This window comes from Leptonotus elevatus, chromosome 3 (genome assembly GCF_054856555.1).
Source record: "Leptonotus elevatus isolate MCC_2025b chromosome 3, RoL_Lele_1.0, whole genome shotgun sequence".
Taxonomy (NCBI): domain Eukaryota; kingdom Metazoa; phylum Chordata; class Actinopteri; order Syngnathiformes; family Syngnathidae; genus Leptonotus; species Leptonotus elevatus.
The window spans coordinates 29,833,536-29,850,151 of NC_141241.1; the positions used below are offsets into that span (position 1 = coordinate 29,833,536).

Consider the following 16,616-nt stretch of genomic DNA (forward strand, 5'->3'; position numbering starts at 1 on the left):
CTTTGATCCTTCCTCGGACAACCTCACGACTCCAGCTGTATTCTGAAGTATTCGGTTTAGGTGAACGGTATGGGATTTTTAATGGGTTTTAGGTGAATTAATGAGTACACACTCACACGCACTCACATATGCACACACACACCCGCACATGCACATACTCACGCACATACAAAAAAAAAAGAGAGCAATAATGAATGTCGAATCGGTAAGATTACCGAATGAACAATTCTGAGCTCTCTCTCTCTCTCTCAAAAAAAAAAAAAAAGGCAACTGGAGCAAATAGTGAGTTCAGCTGTACTTTACAATTCAACTATTTAACTCATGGTGGGCGGCACGGCTGATGACTGGTTAGCACGTCTGCCTCCCAGTGCAGACGACGTGAGATTGAGTCCGGGCTTCAGCCTTCCTGGGTGGAGTTTGCATGTGCTCCCCGTGCTTGCGTGGGTTTTCTCCGGGTGCTCCGGTTTCCTCCCACATTCCAAAGACATGCATGGCAGGTTAATTGAACACTCCAAATTGTCCATAGGTGTGATTGTGAGTGTGGATGGTTGTTCGTCTCTGTGTGCCCTGGATTGGCTGGCAACCAGTTCAGGGTGTACCCCGCCTATTGCCCGAAGCCAGCTGGGATAGGTTCCAGCGCCCCCCGCGACCCTTGTGAGGACAAGCGGTTAAGAAAATGGATGGATGGATATTTAACTCACGGTGCTCACGTTCTTTGTTGCCGTGCACTTTAACAGACATTCACAATTCATTCACACACCGCGTGGTAACTCGTCCGTCCGGCGCGACCTCCCAGTTTGTTTTTGTGGATCGCTCCAATGCTTCTACAGCATTTGGATCCCCCCAGAATGATGGCAAGCCCCGACGTTCAAACCATGGATTTATTAATGTGGAATTATCTTGCGGCTGCTCTATTCCCATGTACAACCACCTAACTGAGAGATTGGAGTTTAAATTGTGCCTTGTAAGCATGTCTCGACTCTAAGCTGATGCCATTTACGGAGTTCCGCCGCAGTCCCAACACAGGCCAGCAGCCAACCAAGAACAAGCGTGATCCAGACCACCAATCAGAAATGTGCATTGGCGCAGCAACATTTGACCCGAAGCGTGGCTGGAAGGAAAACGTCTTTCCAGAACTCGGTGCACACATAAGACAAATTTAAGTGCGCCTTATAGTTTTAAAATACGTAACATTTTCTTGAAAACCTCTTGGGCGGCGACCAGTTTAGTAAGTATTAACATGGTGTGGGAATAGCTTATATATATCATAATTTTTTGTGTTTTATATTTCCGTCGCCATTAAAGACGAAATGCGTAGTAACTCCTTGGTACATGCTCCAAAAAATCTTCACATGCATGTTTATAGTCACAACCTGAAGGTGTCTCTATAAGGTAATTTGTCAAAAATTTGGATACTCTTTGTAAGTGTCATAACTAAGTCATTTATGAATTTTATTTACTTTCTACCACTCAAAATATTCAATGACATCAGGCCTATCAATACATATGTACTTTTTTTTTTCGCCATTTATGGACAATACAAGCAATATTATGCTATGAGTAAAACTAACGATGATGTGTATATATGTACTTTTAAAAATGCCAATCAGGGCAACTTATTGCCCAAAAATAAAAACGGACGCTGATTTTTGAGGGTCTTAACATTGACCAAAACTCTTTAAGCTTTACACACTCATCCCACCTGGCAAAAAATTAAAACAATTCATAAGTAAAGGTATATTATGCCATTTTCAAAAAAATTGGGCTTTGAATGCACCTGTACCCCAACGTGCCTGTACAAAAATGTGCAAGTACCCCAAAGTGGCCCGGGCTGAGAGGGCCCTTTATAACTGCTCGCAGCTCGTTATTATTATTATTATTATTGTATTACCATTTCAAATTGTATTATTATTATTATTATATTTATGCTAGTGGCATATTAGTGGCAGGCATAACAAATAATTGCTCTTCAATTGTATGGCAAAGGCTAAAACCAACCTGTGTGTATCAGTTTGTTGCCATTCATACAACTGTCTAACCATGGTTACCTGCAAATATATCAGCTTTGTGTTCAACTATACAAGCCCAGATTTCACACCAAGTACATTTGTGACTAAACTGAAATTGATACACAGAAAGTAAAGCGCGAACTGAGCCTCACTGCCATTCGTAAGTGGCACGTGTTAGCGCTCATGAGGTAGGATAAAAAAAAAAGAGAGTTGCGCTAATGAGGAGAGATAAAAATAGAGTTGTGTGAAGGGACCGAATGGAGCATGGACGGACCAAACCGAAACTATTAAACCGATCGGCTTTAACGGTTTAGGGTTAGGGTTAGCATTAGGGTTAGGATTAGCATTAACCCTAACCCAGACAACCAATTGAAGATTATATATAAATAGACACAGTGCTGCTCAAAAGTTTGTGAACCTCTTATCTCAACCATTACATTTAATATGAAATAACAGGTGTAGGTTTAGCATTTCAATGCATTGTTCTTTTTTCTTTAAAAAAAAAAATCAATTGTGTAGTCAATTTGGTCAATTCAAGTAGGTTCAAAAGTAAGTGAACCCTGAGCTGCTGCATTGCTTAAAACAAGCACTCAAATAGGATAATGTAGGACAAATTGGTAGACAAACTAACCACTGAATTGGACCAATGAAATGAGAGAGGTCTAGTGAAGAAATTATGGATCACTGACTGAAACAAAGACAAAACCACATCACTTTAGTCTTACCCAGGTGAACCCATACAGGTCAGTCATGCTGAGAGGAAGAGACATCTCAGTGGACCCCAGGAAGTGGGTAGTGACAGCACATCTGTCTGGGGAAAGCTATAAAATCATAAAAATAAAAAAAGAGCTTCATCATTTCACTGTGAAGCAGATCATCTGCAACTAGTGGGTGGGTGGGTGGTTGTCTGGGGGCCTGGGGGCGGCTGGGGCTGGGTTGTGGTGGGCGAGGGTGGATGGGGAGCGTTGGGGGAGCGGGGGCTGTGGGCCGGTGGGGTGCCTGGCGGGCCCCGTTCTGCTGCGTTGGGCTGGGGGCGCAGGCCGTGTTGGTGTGGGGGGCGCTCCTGGGATTGCTCTCCGGCCGGTGGCCCCTGCGGGGCCTGGGGGTTGTCCCTTGGCGCTGCGGTGGCCTGGGGGGCTCTGGAGGGTTGTGCTTGGTCTGTCCTGGCCGGGATTGGCGGCTCCCCTCTTTGGTGGAGGTTTTTATGCATGCCAGATCCACCATACCAGCATCTATCGAAATTCAAACACAATTTGCTTCTTCCTCTGGTCGTTGAATTGGTGGAAACTGATGTGGATTGGTGGATCTCACTCTGCTTCATCTATCCTTCCTTCCTTTCCTCAGTCTCTACTTTGGTCTCTTGAGGTCTCCCTAATTTGTTGGAATTTAGATGTTTCTGGGGTTGGTGAAAGACTCTGGTTGGGAACCCGGTGGGAAGTAGGTGATGTCTGGTCGGTGCTGGATTTCACTTTCCTTTCTTTTCTTTGATCCTTCTTCGGGTCTCCTGACAACCTCACGACTCTAGCTGGATTCTGAAGTATTTGGTTTAGGTGAATGGTATAGGATTTTTAATATGTTTTAGGTGAACTAATGAGTACACACTCACACGCACGCACACATGCACATTCTCACGCACATACAAAATAAAAATTAAAAGAATAAATACTTTAAAAAATGATGGCCAAAAAAAAAGAGAAGAAAAGTCAATCGACAAGGCTTTCATGGAAGGCTTCTACCTAGAAGCCTCTGCTCACAAAAAACATCAAAGCTACCCATCTCAACTTTGCCAGCGAGTACCTGGACAACACTGAAGCTTTTTGGAAGTCCCTTCTGTGGACAGATGAGTCCAAAATTGAACTGTTTGGTCACAACTAAAACAGTCACGTGAAGCAGGGTGGTGAGAAAGTTAAATTCTGGGCTGACTTTTCATCCTCAGGATCTAGAAAACTCCACATAGTCCAGGCCAGAGGTGGGCATCGAGGGCCGCAGTCCTGCAGGTTTTGCATGTTGCCCTTCTCCAACACAGCTGATATATGATCAGCTCATCAGGAAGCTCTGCATAAGCCTGATAACGATCCTGTTGATTGGAATCAGCTTGTGTTGGAAGCGAGAAACCTCCAAAACCTGCAGGACTCCGGCCCTCGAGGACCGAGATTGCCCACCTCTGGTCCAGGCAATCATGAATTCAAAGGAATATTGTGACATCCTAGATCACAACCTGAAGCCGTTAAAAAAAAAAAATTACAGCCTGGTAGACGATGGATCATGCAAAATGACAATAATCCAAAGCATTCCAGCAATACAACAAGATTCATGTTCTGGATGTGCCTAGTTAAAATCCTGACTTAAATTATTTCAAAAACACTGAGGCCGGACCTGAAGCCGGCAGTTTATGCTAGGTGCCCATCCAACCTCTCTCAATTGGCTGCATTTTGCAAGGAAGAGTGGCAGAAATCCCCCAAAGTAGATGTGAAAGACTGAAAAATCACTAAAGAAAGTGTTTGGATGAAGTTCTCATTGCAAAAGAAGGTGCAATTTCCGATTAAGTGAGAGGTTTACATACTTTTGCACCCATGAAACCTGAGATTTTCTTAAATCAACAACTTTTGCTCAATAATGAATGAAAATATTAACATTCTTTTTGTTCAAGTCCATTATTTTCAATGTCAGCATTGTAAATTGGGGTATGACTAAACATTTAATAAGGTTATTTGAATATTTTATACAAAAAAATCTGACCATGCCTGCAGGGTTCACAAACTTTTGAGCAGCACTATATATATATATATATATATATATATATATATGTGTGTGTGTGTGTGTGTGTGTGTGTGTGTGTGGGGGGGGGGGGGGGTGTGGGGGTGTGGGGGTGTGTGTGTGTGTGTGTGTGTATTTAGTCGTGTGTCGCCGGACCGGGAGCAAGAGTCGGCAGCGGGTCGTGTGCCGCCAGAACAAGATTAGAAGGCGGCCGCGGGGCTTAGATATTAGATATTAATTATGAGACATATTTTTCTTATGACCATCAAATAAGACTTTTTAATAATTTCATATTATAATAGTAAAATTGTAATTTGAGCTGAGAGTTATTTTCCAACCTGTGGAGCCAAGGCACTTATTTTGCACCTGTCGTCACCACAATGAAAGTAAAAACCCGGTCCTCACAAGATAACACATACAAAAACGCACACACACACACACACACACACCCACACACACACACACACACACACACACACATTCTCAATTACATGTGACTCACCTGCTGCCATTAAAAGCATTCAAGATAATCCAGTCTCCTGATTCTCTGACCGGAATCAATGCAGCCCGCTTCAGTCAGCGTAATTTATCTTTATTAATATGGACAACACTAAATTATCCACAGCCGCTCTCTCATGTCTGTGCTCTAAACAAACTGCATTGTGTAAATGACTTTATATATACACATATATATATATATATATATATATGTTGGAAAAATGTTATCATAAGTTATCACATGAATGAGCACTTTACTTTGCTGCAATTGAAATGCTACATCCACACACACACCAGATGCATGTTTTTTTTATCATTGTGAGTTTAGTACCACCTTTTGTTCCGCCTTCTAAACTTGTGAATAAATGTGCAGAGCAGGGAGGTGGAGGCAGGAAGTCCTTTGGTGCTGAGAGCATCCACTTCCTCCTTTCTGCAGAAAGACAAACTTGGGTGTGGTCCGTGATTCACGGAGTTGCATCATTTGAGGAAGATTAAAATGTAACCCTGAAATTTTTTGGTCCTTCGAGCCGGATGCCAAAATATCTGCGGTCCCGGGGCGCAACAACTGATGACGATCGAAGCCTGTGCACAGCCAGACTAGGTCTTAAATCTAAGTCCACTTTTGATAGTGGCTGATCGGCCTTTGGTCGGCTCCCCGAGATCGCGGATTGACAGCAATCCTGAACAGCAGCTCCTTGAGATGAGGAAAGGACGCATGTCGTGAGTATTTTGTTGATGCATGTGTGTGTGTTTGTGTAGTGCCGAGATAGGGAGTTGAAATACCTCTTGGCCGAATCTAAAATAGGGGGAAGTGAATGACTGGAGGTCATTGCACATTAAGAAATAAAAACCCTGTGAATACTAGTAAATGGCAGGTAAATGAGGGACGGCAGAGTCCGATAAATTCCGTAGAGAGCCTTCTTTCCCCTCCCCTGGGCCGGGGGCTCCATCCATGGCCCGGGTCTCGGTGCTATGGGGGCCGGCGGGGGTGGCTGGGGTTTGGTGTCGTGCCCGCCCCGCTCCGGTGGGCGTCCTGACACCTCGGGCGGGACCCAGTATCCGGGGGGCGAGCCCTATCGCCCCGCCGGACGGGTCCCATATGCCCGCCGGGGTCCTGGTGGGGTGGGTGGGGGCTTGGTGGGCCGGTGCGCCTCCTGCCCCCGCCCGGTTGGGGAGGGCCCCGCTGGTCACACCTCTTAACTCACTACACTAGGTTTGCACAATACACTTTTATAGACATATAGGGCACATAACACACTTTGGGGGGTGGGGTAGGGTGGAAACACCGTCTTCACCCTACAACTCCCCTCCAATTTTAATACACCACACAACTTGTGGGGGGGGGGGGCTTGTGGGGGTGCCATCGGTTGGGGGCCGCAGTATAGAGCAGTGCTGCAGTCCCCTGTCCGTGTCCACACCCCCCCCCCTATCTATTTTTTTTAATGCACCACATACACTCAGCAACATGCTTGGGTGGCGGGTGGATCGGAGCGTGGGAATATCATTTCCATCGGCTCCGGTTCACCTGCTCCTAATTTTAATGCACCACACACACACACTTGTATATACACTGGGTGGGGTCACATTCACGGTTTAGGGGTAGAGTTCGCCAGTCCGCGAGCTGGCGGACTCAGTAACAGGGGTTAATTTTCACAAAGAACGCTGGGGTGACGACCGGGGCCTTCCCCCGCTGGGCCTGGGGTTCGGGGGTGTCGGCCGCCCTCCGGTGCCCCCATCTCCCCCTTCTGCCCCCGGTGTTCCGTCCTTCCACACGGCGGGGGGTGGGGTGGGCGCGGCTGCCCTCTCCGCTCCGCTGTCCGGCCCCTCTTCGGCGCCGGTGCCTGGGTGCGGGTGGTCCCCGGGGGCTGGGGGTCGGGGGTTGGGGGGCTGCCGGTTGGTCGGGGTGGGGTCGGGGGGGGCGGCTTTGTTGGGGGGGGCGGTGGTGGGGGTTGCGGGGTGGGGGGTGCTGGGGGTGGGGGGTGTCTGGGGGATTGGGGGCGGCTGGGGCTGGGTTGGGGTGGGTGGCGGGGGTGGATGGGGGGCGGGGGGTCGTGGGGGGGGGCGGGGGTTGGGGGCCGGTGGGGTGCCTGGTGGGCCTGCAGTGCCCCGTCCTGCTGCGTTGGGCCGGGGGCGCGGGCCGTGTTGGGGCGGGGGGCGCTCCTGCTCCTGGGTTTGCTCTCCGGCCGGTGGCCCTGGCGGGGCCCGGGGGTCGTCCTTTGGCGCTGCCGCGGCCTGGGGGGCCCTGAGGTGTTGCGCTTGCTCTGTTCCGGCGGGGGTCGACGGCTCCCCTCTTTGGTGGAGATTTTCATGCATGCCAGATCCACCACACCAGCATCTACCGAAACTCAGACACAATCTGTTTCCTCCTCAGGTTATTGAATCGGTGGAGGCTGGTGTCTGCGGATCTCACGCGGCTTCGTCTGTCCTTCCTTCCTTTTCTCGGTCTCTCCTTTGGTCTCTTGAGGCCTCCCTGATTTTATGTTTTTTGGATTTGTTGGGGTCTGGATGTTTCTTGGGCTGGGGAGGAGTTCTGGTGGGGGGTGTCTGGTCGGTGCTGGATTTCACCTTCCTTGGTTTTCTTCGGTCCCCTCGGGTCTCCTGGTGTTCGGTTCAGGTGAACGGTATGAGATTTTTTTTCTAATAGGTTTTCTGGTGAGCTAACAAATACACACACGCACGCACGCACGCACGCACGCACATACACATACTCACCCACACACACAAAAAAAAAAAATATATATATATATATATATATATATATATATATATATATATATTAAAAAAAAAAAAAAAAAAAAAAAGAGCAATGATGATGACATTTCCGAATGAACAATACTGAGCTCTTTAAAAAAAAAAAAAAAAAAAACAATTCCGTAGAGAAAGGACGGCCGAGTCCTGTGTACACTTAAATTCCGTGAAATATTGTTTCTGTGTTTTGTCTCTGTGAGCTCTTGTGTGTATCTGAATGTCATATTGTCTGAATGAGTAATACTTTTAAAATGTGAGAGATATATATTGGAAATTAGATTGCGGCAGCGGAACGTTTGTGTAAATGTTGTTTGTAAATTGTTCCCCTCACTCAGTCTTTGTCTGTCTTGTGGGCCCGTACGTGTGTGTTTGTCTGTCTGTATGTTATTGTCTGTAAAAGAAGTCTAGAAGGATTTAAATTGTGTAAAATAGATTGTTAGGCAGGGTCTATTAAGTCTGTACAATTATAACTTGGAAATAAGAACATTTGGGATGTTTCAAACCTGAGGTGCGTGAGCCGAAAGTGGTCCTGTCAAAAACATTGTGGGAATGAATATGGTTAACTTGAATAACTAAGGTGCTTAATTGGAAGGATTGGTACTTAAGGGAGTTAATATGAGATAGTACTAATTAAAAGTAAGTCAAAGTTTGCATTGCTGTGAATGGTGAAAATATGTACTAAGAGGTGCGTCTGTTCGGTGACTAATCCTGAGGGGGTGAGTGTGTTTTATGATTACGCCCATCTGGTGAGTGGCGACCAGTCGGTGGTCGGTCCATGCTTGTTCTTTTGCCATGCTTGTGTAGAGCAATTTGATTAGTCATTATTGTAGCGGAGTTGATCGACGCCTGCTGATTGTTGGTCATCCGCCCCTTGAGAGAGGGGGAGATGAGAATTACACAGACCCCGGTTGGGTTGCCTTGTTGAGAGGATTTAGTTATTGTAAATGCGTCCTGGAGGCATGCAGGAAAATAACTATTACACATGTTTTGGTGTGTTTGAAAAGAGAGAGAATAGTTAAATAAAAAGGAAGTAAGTCAGGGATAAAAAAATAAAAATAAAAATAAAAATAAAGTTAATAATTAGTAATTAACAAAGGGCCATAGATGAAAGAGGAGATTTTGATGAAGAAGTACTCAAAATTGCTGTGTGCTTTTGTTCCTTAAATGGACATTTTTCTTTTTAACTTAATATAACAAGAGTACAGATAGTAGGAAAATGATTGGTGACCAATGTAAATTATTTATTACACAATTTCTATTCTAGGTTTGATTGGCAATACAAAAAATAATAATTAAGTGGCAGGCAAATATGTGGAGTTCTTTAAAAAAAAATAACTTCAGAAAGAAGGTGTTATAAACATTGAATATAATAATTGAATGTAGTTCTTAAGGGCTATAAGGAATCTTTGTAAGAACACAGATTTGTCCATTGTTGTAATTTTTGCATGTATAGGTCACATAGTATTCATTTCATTCAATAAGGAGGTAATTAAGTTAAACAACTGAAAGTTAGGAAAATGTTCTAACTTTTGATATATTGATGGCATTAAGTGTTATGAATGGCATTTGAGAAGATTTTTTACTATTGTGTTAATAACTCCAATCAATGATGAGTGATATTTGAAATGAAGTAGAGGAGTGATTTAACGTTAATCAATAAGGACATTTTCATGGGTAATATTATGCTACTTCACTACATTAGGTAGTATGGGAGCTCCAGTAGTTCATTGTATGTTTGAATGTGAATCAGTCATTAATAATAATGATAAAAAGGGATAGATAGGCAGATAAGTTGAAGATGAAGAAAAAGAAAGTTCAGCAGAAGGTATGTGTCTAAGGTGCCATAAATACTTAAGTAAATAGTCCCTCTCGCAGGGGGGTGGGTTACGAGGTGAAATGAATATGAATAAGAAGAAACAGTATGTTGAAATTTGAATGATATTAGAGTTTAGTAAAAGAAAAGTGCATTCAGAGTGTGATTCAATAAAGTGTTTAGAACACTGGTGGTGGTGTTGATGATAAACAGATAGGAAGTGAAATATGAGAGGCCTCTGTTTCTCCCTTATCAGTCTGACCCTGAGTGAGTGACTCCATGCCTTCACTTTCTGTGGACAATAATTCAGCTAACCTAAACTCCCTTTTTTTGACTACACTCCCAAATTGCAAAGTTAACTGAAGGCCTTGTGTGAATGAAAAACATCACTTGAATGATATAAGTTGTGGAATTGCAATGACTTCATGACTTTCTCACAGAATAAGACAATTACGTACTCGAATAGACTATGGACTATTTACTATTACTTAGAAAGGTAGTGATTTTAAACTCTTATTGACTACATTTAAAAATACCTACTAGATATTATTGTGGTGTTTGCATGTACTAACAAACTTGACAGTAACTCATGTAGATCCTATTTGGAACAACACAAAAATTGTAAGTAAGAGCCTTAACAATGTTGGATTGAATGCAGCCTTAATATTTGCATAAAAGATTGGTTACATTGAAAAAAAAATTCCTAAGAAAATTCTGTTTCAGCTCCTGTTGTTGATGAGTGAATGGATCCTCCCCAGCAGGACCTGATAAGCACTGGCATTGAAGAGGAAAATATTATTAAAAGGTTTAAGACGTAAGCATATATTAAAAGTGGTAACGAGTAACAGTTGTGGTAGAAGGAAACAGTAGGTACTAAGATGGGAAGAGTCGGCGTTAGAGGAGATAAGGAATAGAGATGACAGTACTTTAGTTTTTCTTTAAAAACTGAACAGGGAGAGCTGTTAAACCTGCTTCCTTGTGAATTCTGAATATTAAGTAATTCTGATGTAGTTTATTATTAGATAACTGGATTCTGAAGCAAGATGTTCTTGATGAAAATGTAAGTAATGAATGACAATACTATAACAGTACTGTACACCCAAATTGTATATTCTGGTTTGAATTTACACTGGAAAGAAAATATGTGATGTATATATACTGTATATGATTACCACAAGGATATTGTGGATGTCCTACAATACCCTCCTTAAGCAATTATAAATTGCGTGGGTACATTTGAAAGTCAGATTTTGACTTGCATGGACAACATTCTCAACAAAACAAAACATACTTTACTAAAAAACAGAGAATGTTGGAAATAAGGTTATATTACACTTTTGTAAAACAAGGGTGTGTTAATGTCAGGTTTAGGCAACATGGAGCATTTAGTGGACAACAATCTGAGGGGAGGACAGGAGATTTATTTATTCTTTCGCTCGCCGAGGAGAGCAGACAAGAGAGCTCACATCTCCTCTCGACACTCTAAACACAAACTCACAGCCCTGACTTTTATACAATGCAGACATGTTTTAAGGTTAAGCCTCAATCGTAAAACATTCCAGACACGGTACCATCCTAAGTCCACAGCTCTTGTTCTTGTCAAAGAAGATGACAGGGGCAGGCGTCATACTCCCCTACACAGAATAAATGCTTCACAAACTTAGCAAGAGTAAGTATGGGGTAAATGCATATATATAGGATATAACATATATAACATAACATATATAATATATATTTTACAACAAATGTAACAAATATTTAGGTTACGTTTTGACTGTAAAGTGGTTATTATGGAGACCCAACGAGAAAATAAGCAATCTTGTCAGCCCTAAGATTTGAAACAAAAACACTAAATGGTATCTTAAACCCATGGGGGGTATTGTGACCTGTTGTGAGCTTTTTGATGTTTTTGATTATGCTACTTTAAAATAAAATAACACCCACGGGTTGATTTTGGGGCTGTGCAATTATTGCATGAGTTGGGGCGCTAATTATGCTAAGATAACAATGCCACGTATGCTATTGAATTGACACACCGCTGAAAATGACAATGTCTGATCAATTTTGATGGATAGATAAATGTGAGAAATGCAGTTTGTGAATTAAATTGAACAATGGCAGTATTGGCTTTATTAAAATATTAGAAAGCCATTTGAACAGACAGTTGATTGCTGATACGGTTACGACCTCAGTTTTGTTAAGAAAACATGAAGTAGAACTTAAGCCAATATCATATACCGGTATTCATTGTTTACAAGATGATTATTATGCATGGTGGTTTACATATACATTTGGAAAATTTTTCCTTTGAATGGATGCCAGATTTGAGCAAGTGCTTGCCTATGAGTCTACTATGAGCAGACCTCAAAATTCTGCCCCTCCAAGACATGTAAACGACAGTGTTCTTTTGCAAATTAGGGCCCGAGCAGAAACGGCTTTGAGGTCCCTATTGTTTTTGCAATTATGCAGTTGCTTTTTATACTCTTGTTGGTTTTGTGGATTTTTGTAAAACCGTGTCTTTTTTTTTTTTTTAAGGATGTTAACCCAGTGATACACGAGGGAACACTGTGCACCAATTAGATAAATGAAAACCTGTAAAAAATATATATATAAATTAAAAAAAGTGTTATTAATAATTAATTATATGTACTGAAAGTTTGTTTAAGTGGATAGTAACTTTGAGTTGTGAGCCAATAATTTCTCAACGCGGGGATATTGGTTTTAAAATTTTTGTGATTTTATGTTTTTGTTAGAGCGATGGATTTTATTGAATTGAACTAAATTAATACAATGTGAATATTACCAAGTACTGATTGATGATTTTTTAATTTTTTAATGAGTTGAAATTGTTCCAGCAAAACAACTGGACGTTATTATTACGGCAAAAGCAAGGTGTAAATATATCATGTCTCTATATGGCATATTAGTTATTTGGAGTAACGAATGAAAATCACTTTGTTAGTTACATTAGAAAATAAAAATAAAATTAAGTACATGACCGAGGTATGAAGAATATGGTTAGATAGTTTGGATTTAGTTAAAATGTATATGACAATTATAAAAGGCATGGCAGTTTAGCCCGCTTGGAATTTTGTGTGATAGACCATTTAATGTGCCTATTGTAAATAACCTGTTAAGCTGAGCAGATGAAAGACATTGATTTAAGTGACTATATGAGGAGATTGTTAAATGACAAGGATGTGAAAATGTTTAATCAAATGCCAGATGACTCTCTGCCTCTGCAGGAAGGCCAACCTCCCACTAAGGTTGTGACTGTGTTTTGATCAAAGGTCCATCCCGAGGTGGGAAGGTCCTTGTAAGTGTTGTTGATAACCCCGGAGGCTGTGAAGATCGCTGAACGACCCTCCTGGATTCACCGTATCGCACGGCACAACAGGTACCATTAACTAACAGCTTGTCCGGTTGCAGAGCGAAGCCTGACGGAATCAAGGTCAGAGAGGGGAAAGACAAACAGCTTGTCTAGCTGTTTACCTGACCAAGTCAGTCTGAGGAGGATGGGAACATGTTCCCCCACAAGGTTCTCCAAACCGCTGTGAAGTCCAGGGCCTGTCAATTGTGCAGGAAGTGTTAGAAGGGACACATCGAGGAGACGAGTCCCTCTCCTGAATCCAACGGGAGGGTAAGATGCGATCTGACTCATTCGGGGCTGTTTTTTTAATTTTTTTAGGCCATCTTGAGGGGGAAGAGAGACAGCTTGCTGAATTACTAACACTGAATAATATGTACAGAAACAATGGACATTGCACACGCTGGATTACGAACCTTTGACACATTGGAGCACGAACACTGGATATTACATACACACTCGATGGATCAAGTACAGGAAAATAACACATATTGCTAATTGTCAAATATAGAGGTGATGTGCTGGTAACCTCTCCCTCTCGAAAAGACAAGAAAAAAGAAAAAAAATCAGATGATTTCTACTTGCAGCTTAACGAGGAAATCGGGAATTGAAAGGAACGTGCGACAACACATTGATTGCATTTTATGGACAACACTTTGGATTATATTGTTGTATTGATGATTATTCCGTTAGGATGATTTTTGATGAAAAGATAATGTTAGGTCATGCTCTATGTGGTATTGATATTATTGACAGAACAATATCATGAGGATTTGGATGACACCAATGTTTTAAGTGACAGGAACAAAATGAGTACGCGTTATGATTTTTATCAAGAAATTATTTTGAAGTTTGACTATATGATGTTTGAATGTGCTATTCATTTGATATTTAGGGGGGAATGTTGGAAAATTGTATAATAAGTTATCACATGAATGAGCACTTTACTTTGCTGCAATTGAAATGCTACATCCACACACACACCAGATGCATGTTTTTTGAATCATTGTGAGTTTAGTACCGCCTTTTGTTCCGCCTTCTAAACTTGTGAATAAATGTGCAGAGCAGGGAGGTGGAGGCAGGAAGGCTTTTGGTGCTGAGAGCATCCACTTCCTCCTTACTGTAGAAATACGAACTTGGGTGTGGTCCTTGATTCCTGTCTCACGGAGTTAAAATGTAACCCTGTCATTTTAACATTTTATGTACACATTCATATATATATAGCAAACACTTATTTTCATGTTTTCTTGTTGGCAAATTGTATGATTGTTGTTTTCTTGCATGGTTAATTAGTTAGCAGTATTAAGCAAATACTGTACAGCATAAGTAAAGTCCAACAACAACTTTGAACCCTCTTTGTATTACCACCACTTATGTGTCTCAGCTATAGCCAAATGCCTTCTCCATGCGTATGTTGTTGCGACATAATGCAATATTATAGATGTGTGCTCAAAAGCAACTGTACAACCTGTTCTGCACAACCCCTTTTGGTTATGAATGTTAGACCAGTTATACCTCACACTCTGCATTAGCAGAGACAAAAAAGTAGGCTTGAAACATTTTACACCAAATTTGTGACATCATCGTAATTATTTATGCCTGTCAAGCTTAGTTTTATTTCCATACACAGAAGACCTCTTTCAAAATGCTATAGATCAATTTTCATTATCTTGACCTGCAAATTTTACAAACATAAATGTTACCTTGTTAAAACAATTATTTGGCTTCGTCTGAAAAATTTTCAAAAGACAATAGTAATACACTTAAATACAGTATGAATTTTTTCACTTATTTAAATTATGAAATCAGTTCTTCCTATATTAAGGTGAATGTTACTTTTTCCTGTCATCATTGTTCCATAGACTAATATTTTTACTTTGTAAGCATTTCATAAGAGCCAAATCAAAAAGTAAATGTGATCACTCGATTTTTTGTTATTGCTTATTATCACTAGGCTATTATTTGGAAAGATAAGACTAGGCTATTAAAATGGTGACAAATTAGACCATAGATACATAGAAAACACAGAATGCCAGAATGGCTTACAGTATTTCTTTCTAGCTCGATATGGTCGAATTGGTGGGAGAACAATTAGGTGTTTGCTCACCCCTGGTTGTGATCCTGGTAGGCTGAATAAATCCTCCTGGAATTCATCCTGACACTCTTGTGTCTCTTTGCTGCAGACAGGGATCTGCTACTTCCAACCAAAGATTCTGAAACTGTGCTCATGTTCTCTCTTAACAGAGTGGGCGCGTCCGTGCGGGTATGGCGAGTAATCTGGACCAACCCCAAAGCATCCACGCCTCAGCAGAAAAACATAAATGCACTTAAACATCAGGCCAATCAATGAGATTCTGAACACTTAAAGGGCCAGTGACTACCTTGGTTTGTGTTCTCTGTGTGTATGTGTGGGAGGGAGTGGGGGGGGGGGGGGGTGCGTGCGTGCGTGCATGTGTGTGTGTGTTTAACTGAGTCAGATTTCATTTTGTTTCAACAGTCATGGTAGTATATGCATGCGAGGAATTTGGTTTCCACCTGAATAGTCTGGGTGTGTTAATCTAATCAAGTAAAATTGATGTGTTTGTCACAATTAAGCCCAAACTACTATTTTTAGAACTGTGCACTGTGCATGTGCAGCAGCCATTATCGTTCCGGACAAGCAATGGAGCAGTAAAGAGGCATTGGAGTGTATATGTACGAACCAAAACCAGAACTGACTCACTATTTCATCATAATTATCCTTAAAAGACGTATTATGGTTACCACAAACCTGCTGCTTTGGTGTCTGCCGCTATGTGACTGGTGATGTTGTGACAGTTCTTCATACCTTTCCCATTGCCCAGAGGAGGAATCCAGAGGAATGTCTATGCTAGGTTCAAGCATGTTAGGCGGAAATGCAAAGAAAACTGCGTATGGCACAGTTATACCTATAAAACACAACAGGTCTTACATATGCATTACGCTACTGCATTACACTTACGGTAAAATGACTGTAGCAAGGCATGCGTGAGAAACTTATTTTAATTAAAAAAAAAATCTTATTCTTATTTCTTATTCAATGATGTGCAAAATAACAGATAATAAAAACAGCAACGTGCGCACATCAATGTGATTCGTCAGATACACAGAGAACGGAGCTGGTGGAAAAAGAAATATCGGTGGAAACGGATTAGGCTACACAAGCACACTGGAACAATTCAGAAGCACTTCATGCTACGTTCACACCAGAATAAGGGAAAGTGTTCTGCTGTTGTGCCAAAAGTTATATTATAACTTTGACCACAGAAAAGTGGAGTTTCTTTGAAAAGGGTCCTTGTAAACAGATATTTAAGCTTCAAACATCTAGCACAAAACAGAAAAACAGTAACATTCAGTCGTCTGAGCTTTTTCTATGTATATAGATTTACTACTCTGTTCGTGGTCA

The 16,616-nt window shown here is 41.8% G+C and overlaps 1 protein-coding gene across 2 annotated transcripts in view; it reads right to left on the reverse strand.

Annotated features, from left to right (window-relative positions):
• tmc3 (transmembrane channel like 3) overlaps positions 1-15,443 on the reverse strand; it is a 191,466-nt gene extending 176,023 nt beyond the window's left edge. For both annotated transcript variants that reach the window (XM_086071899.1, XM_086071898.1), the window contains exon 1: positions 15,300-15,443. In XM_086071899.1, coding sequence (XP_085928025.1) covers positions 15,300-15,421 — 122 coding nt within the window. In that variant the 5' untranslated portion in view covers positions 15,422-15,443. The remainder of the gene's footprint in view (positions 1-15,299) is intronic.
• Positions 15,444-16,616: the final 1,173 nt, after the last annotated feature.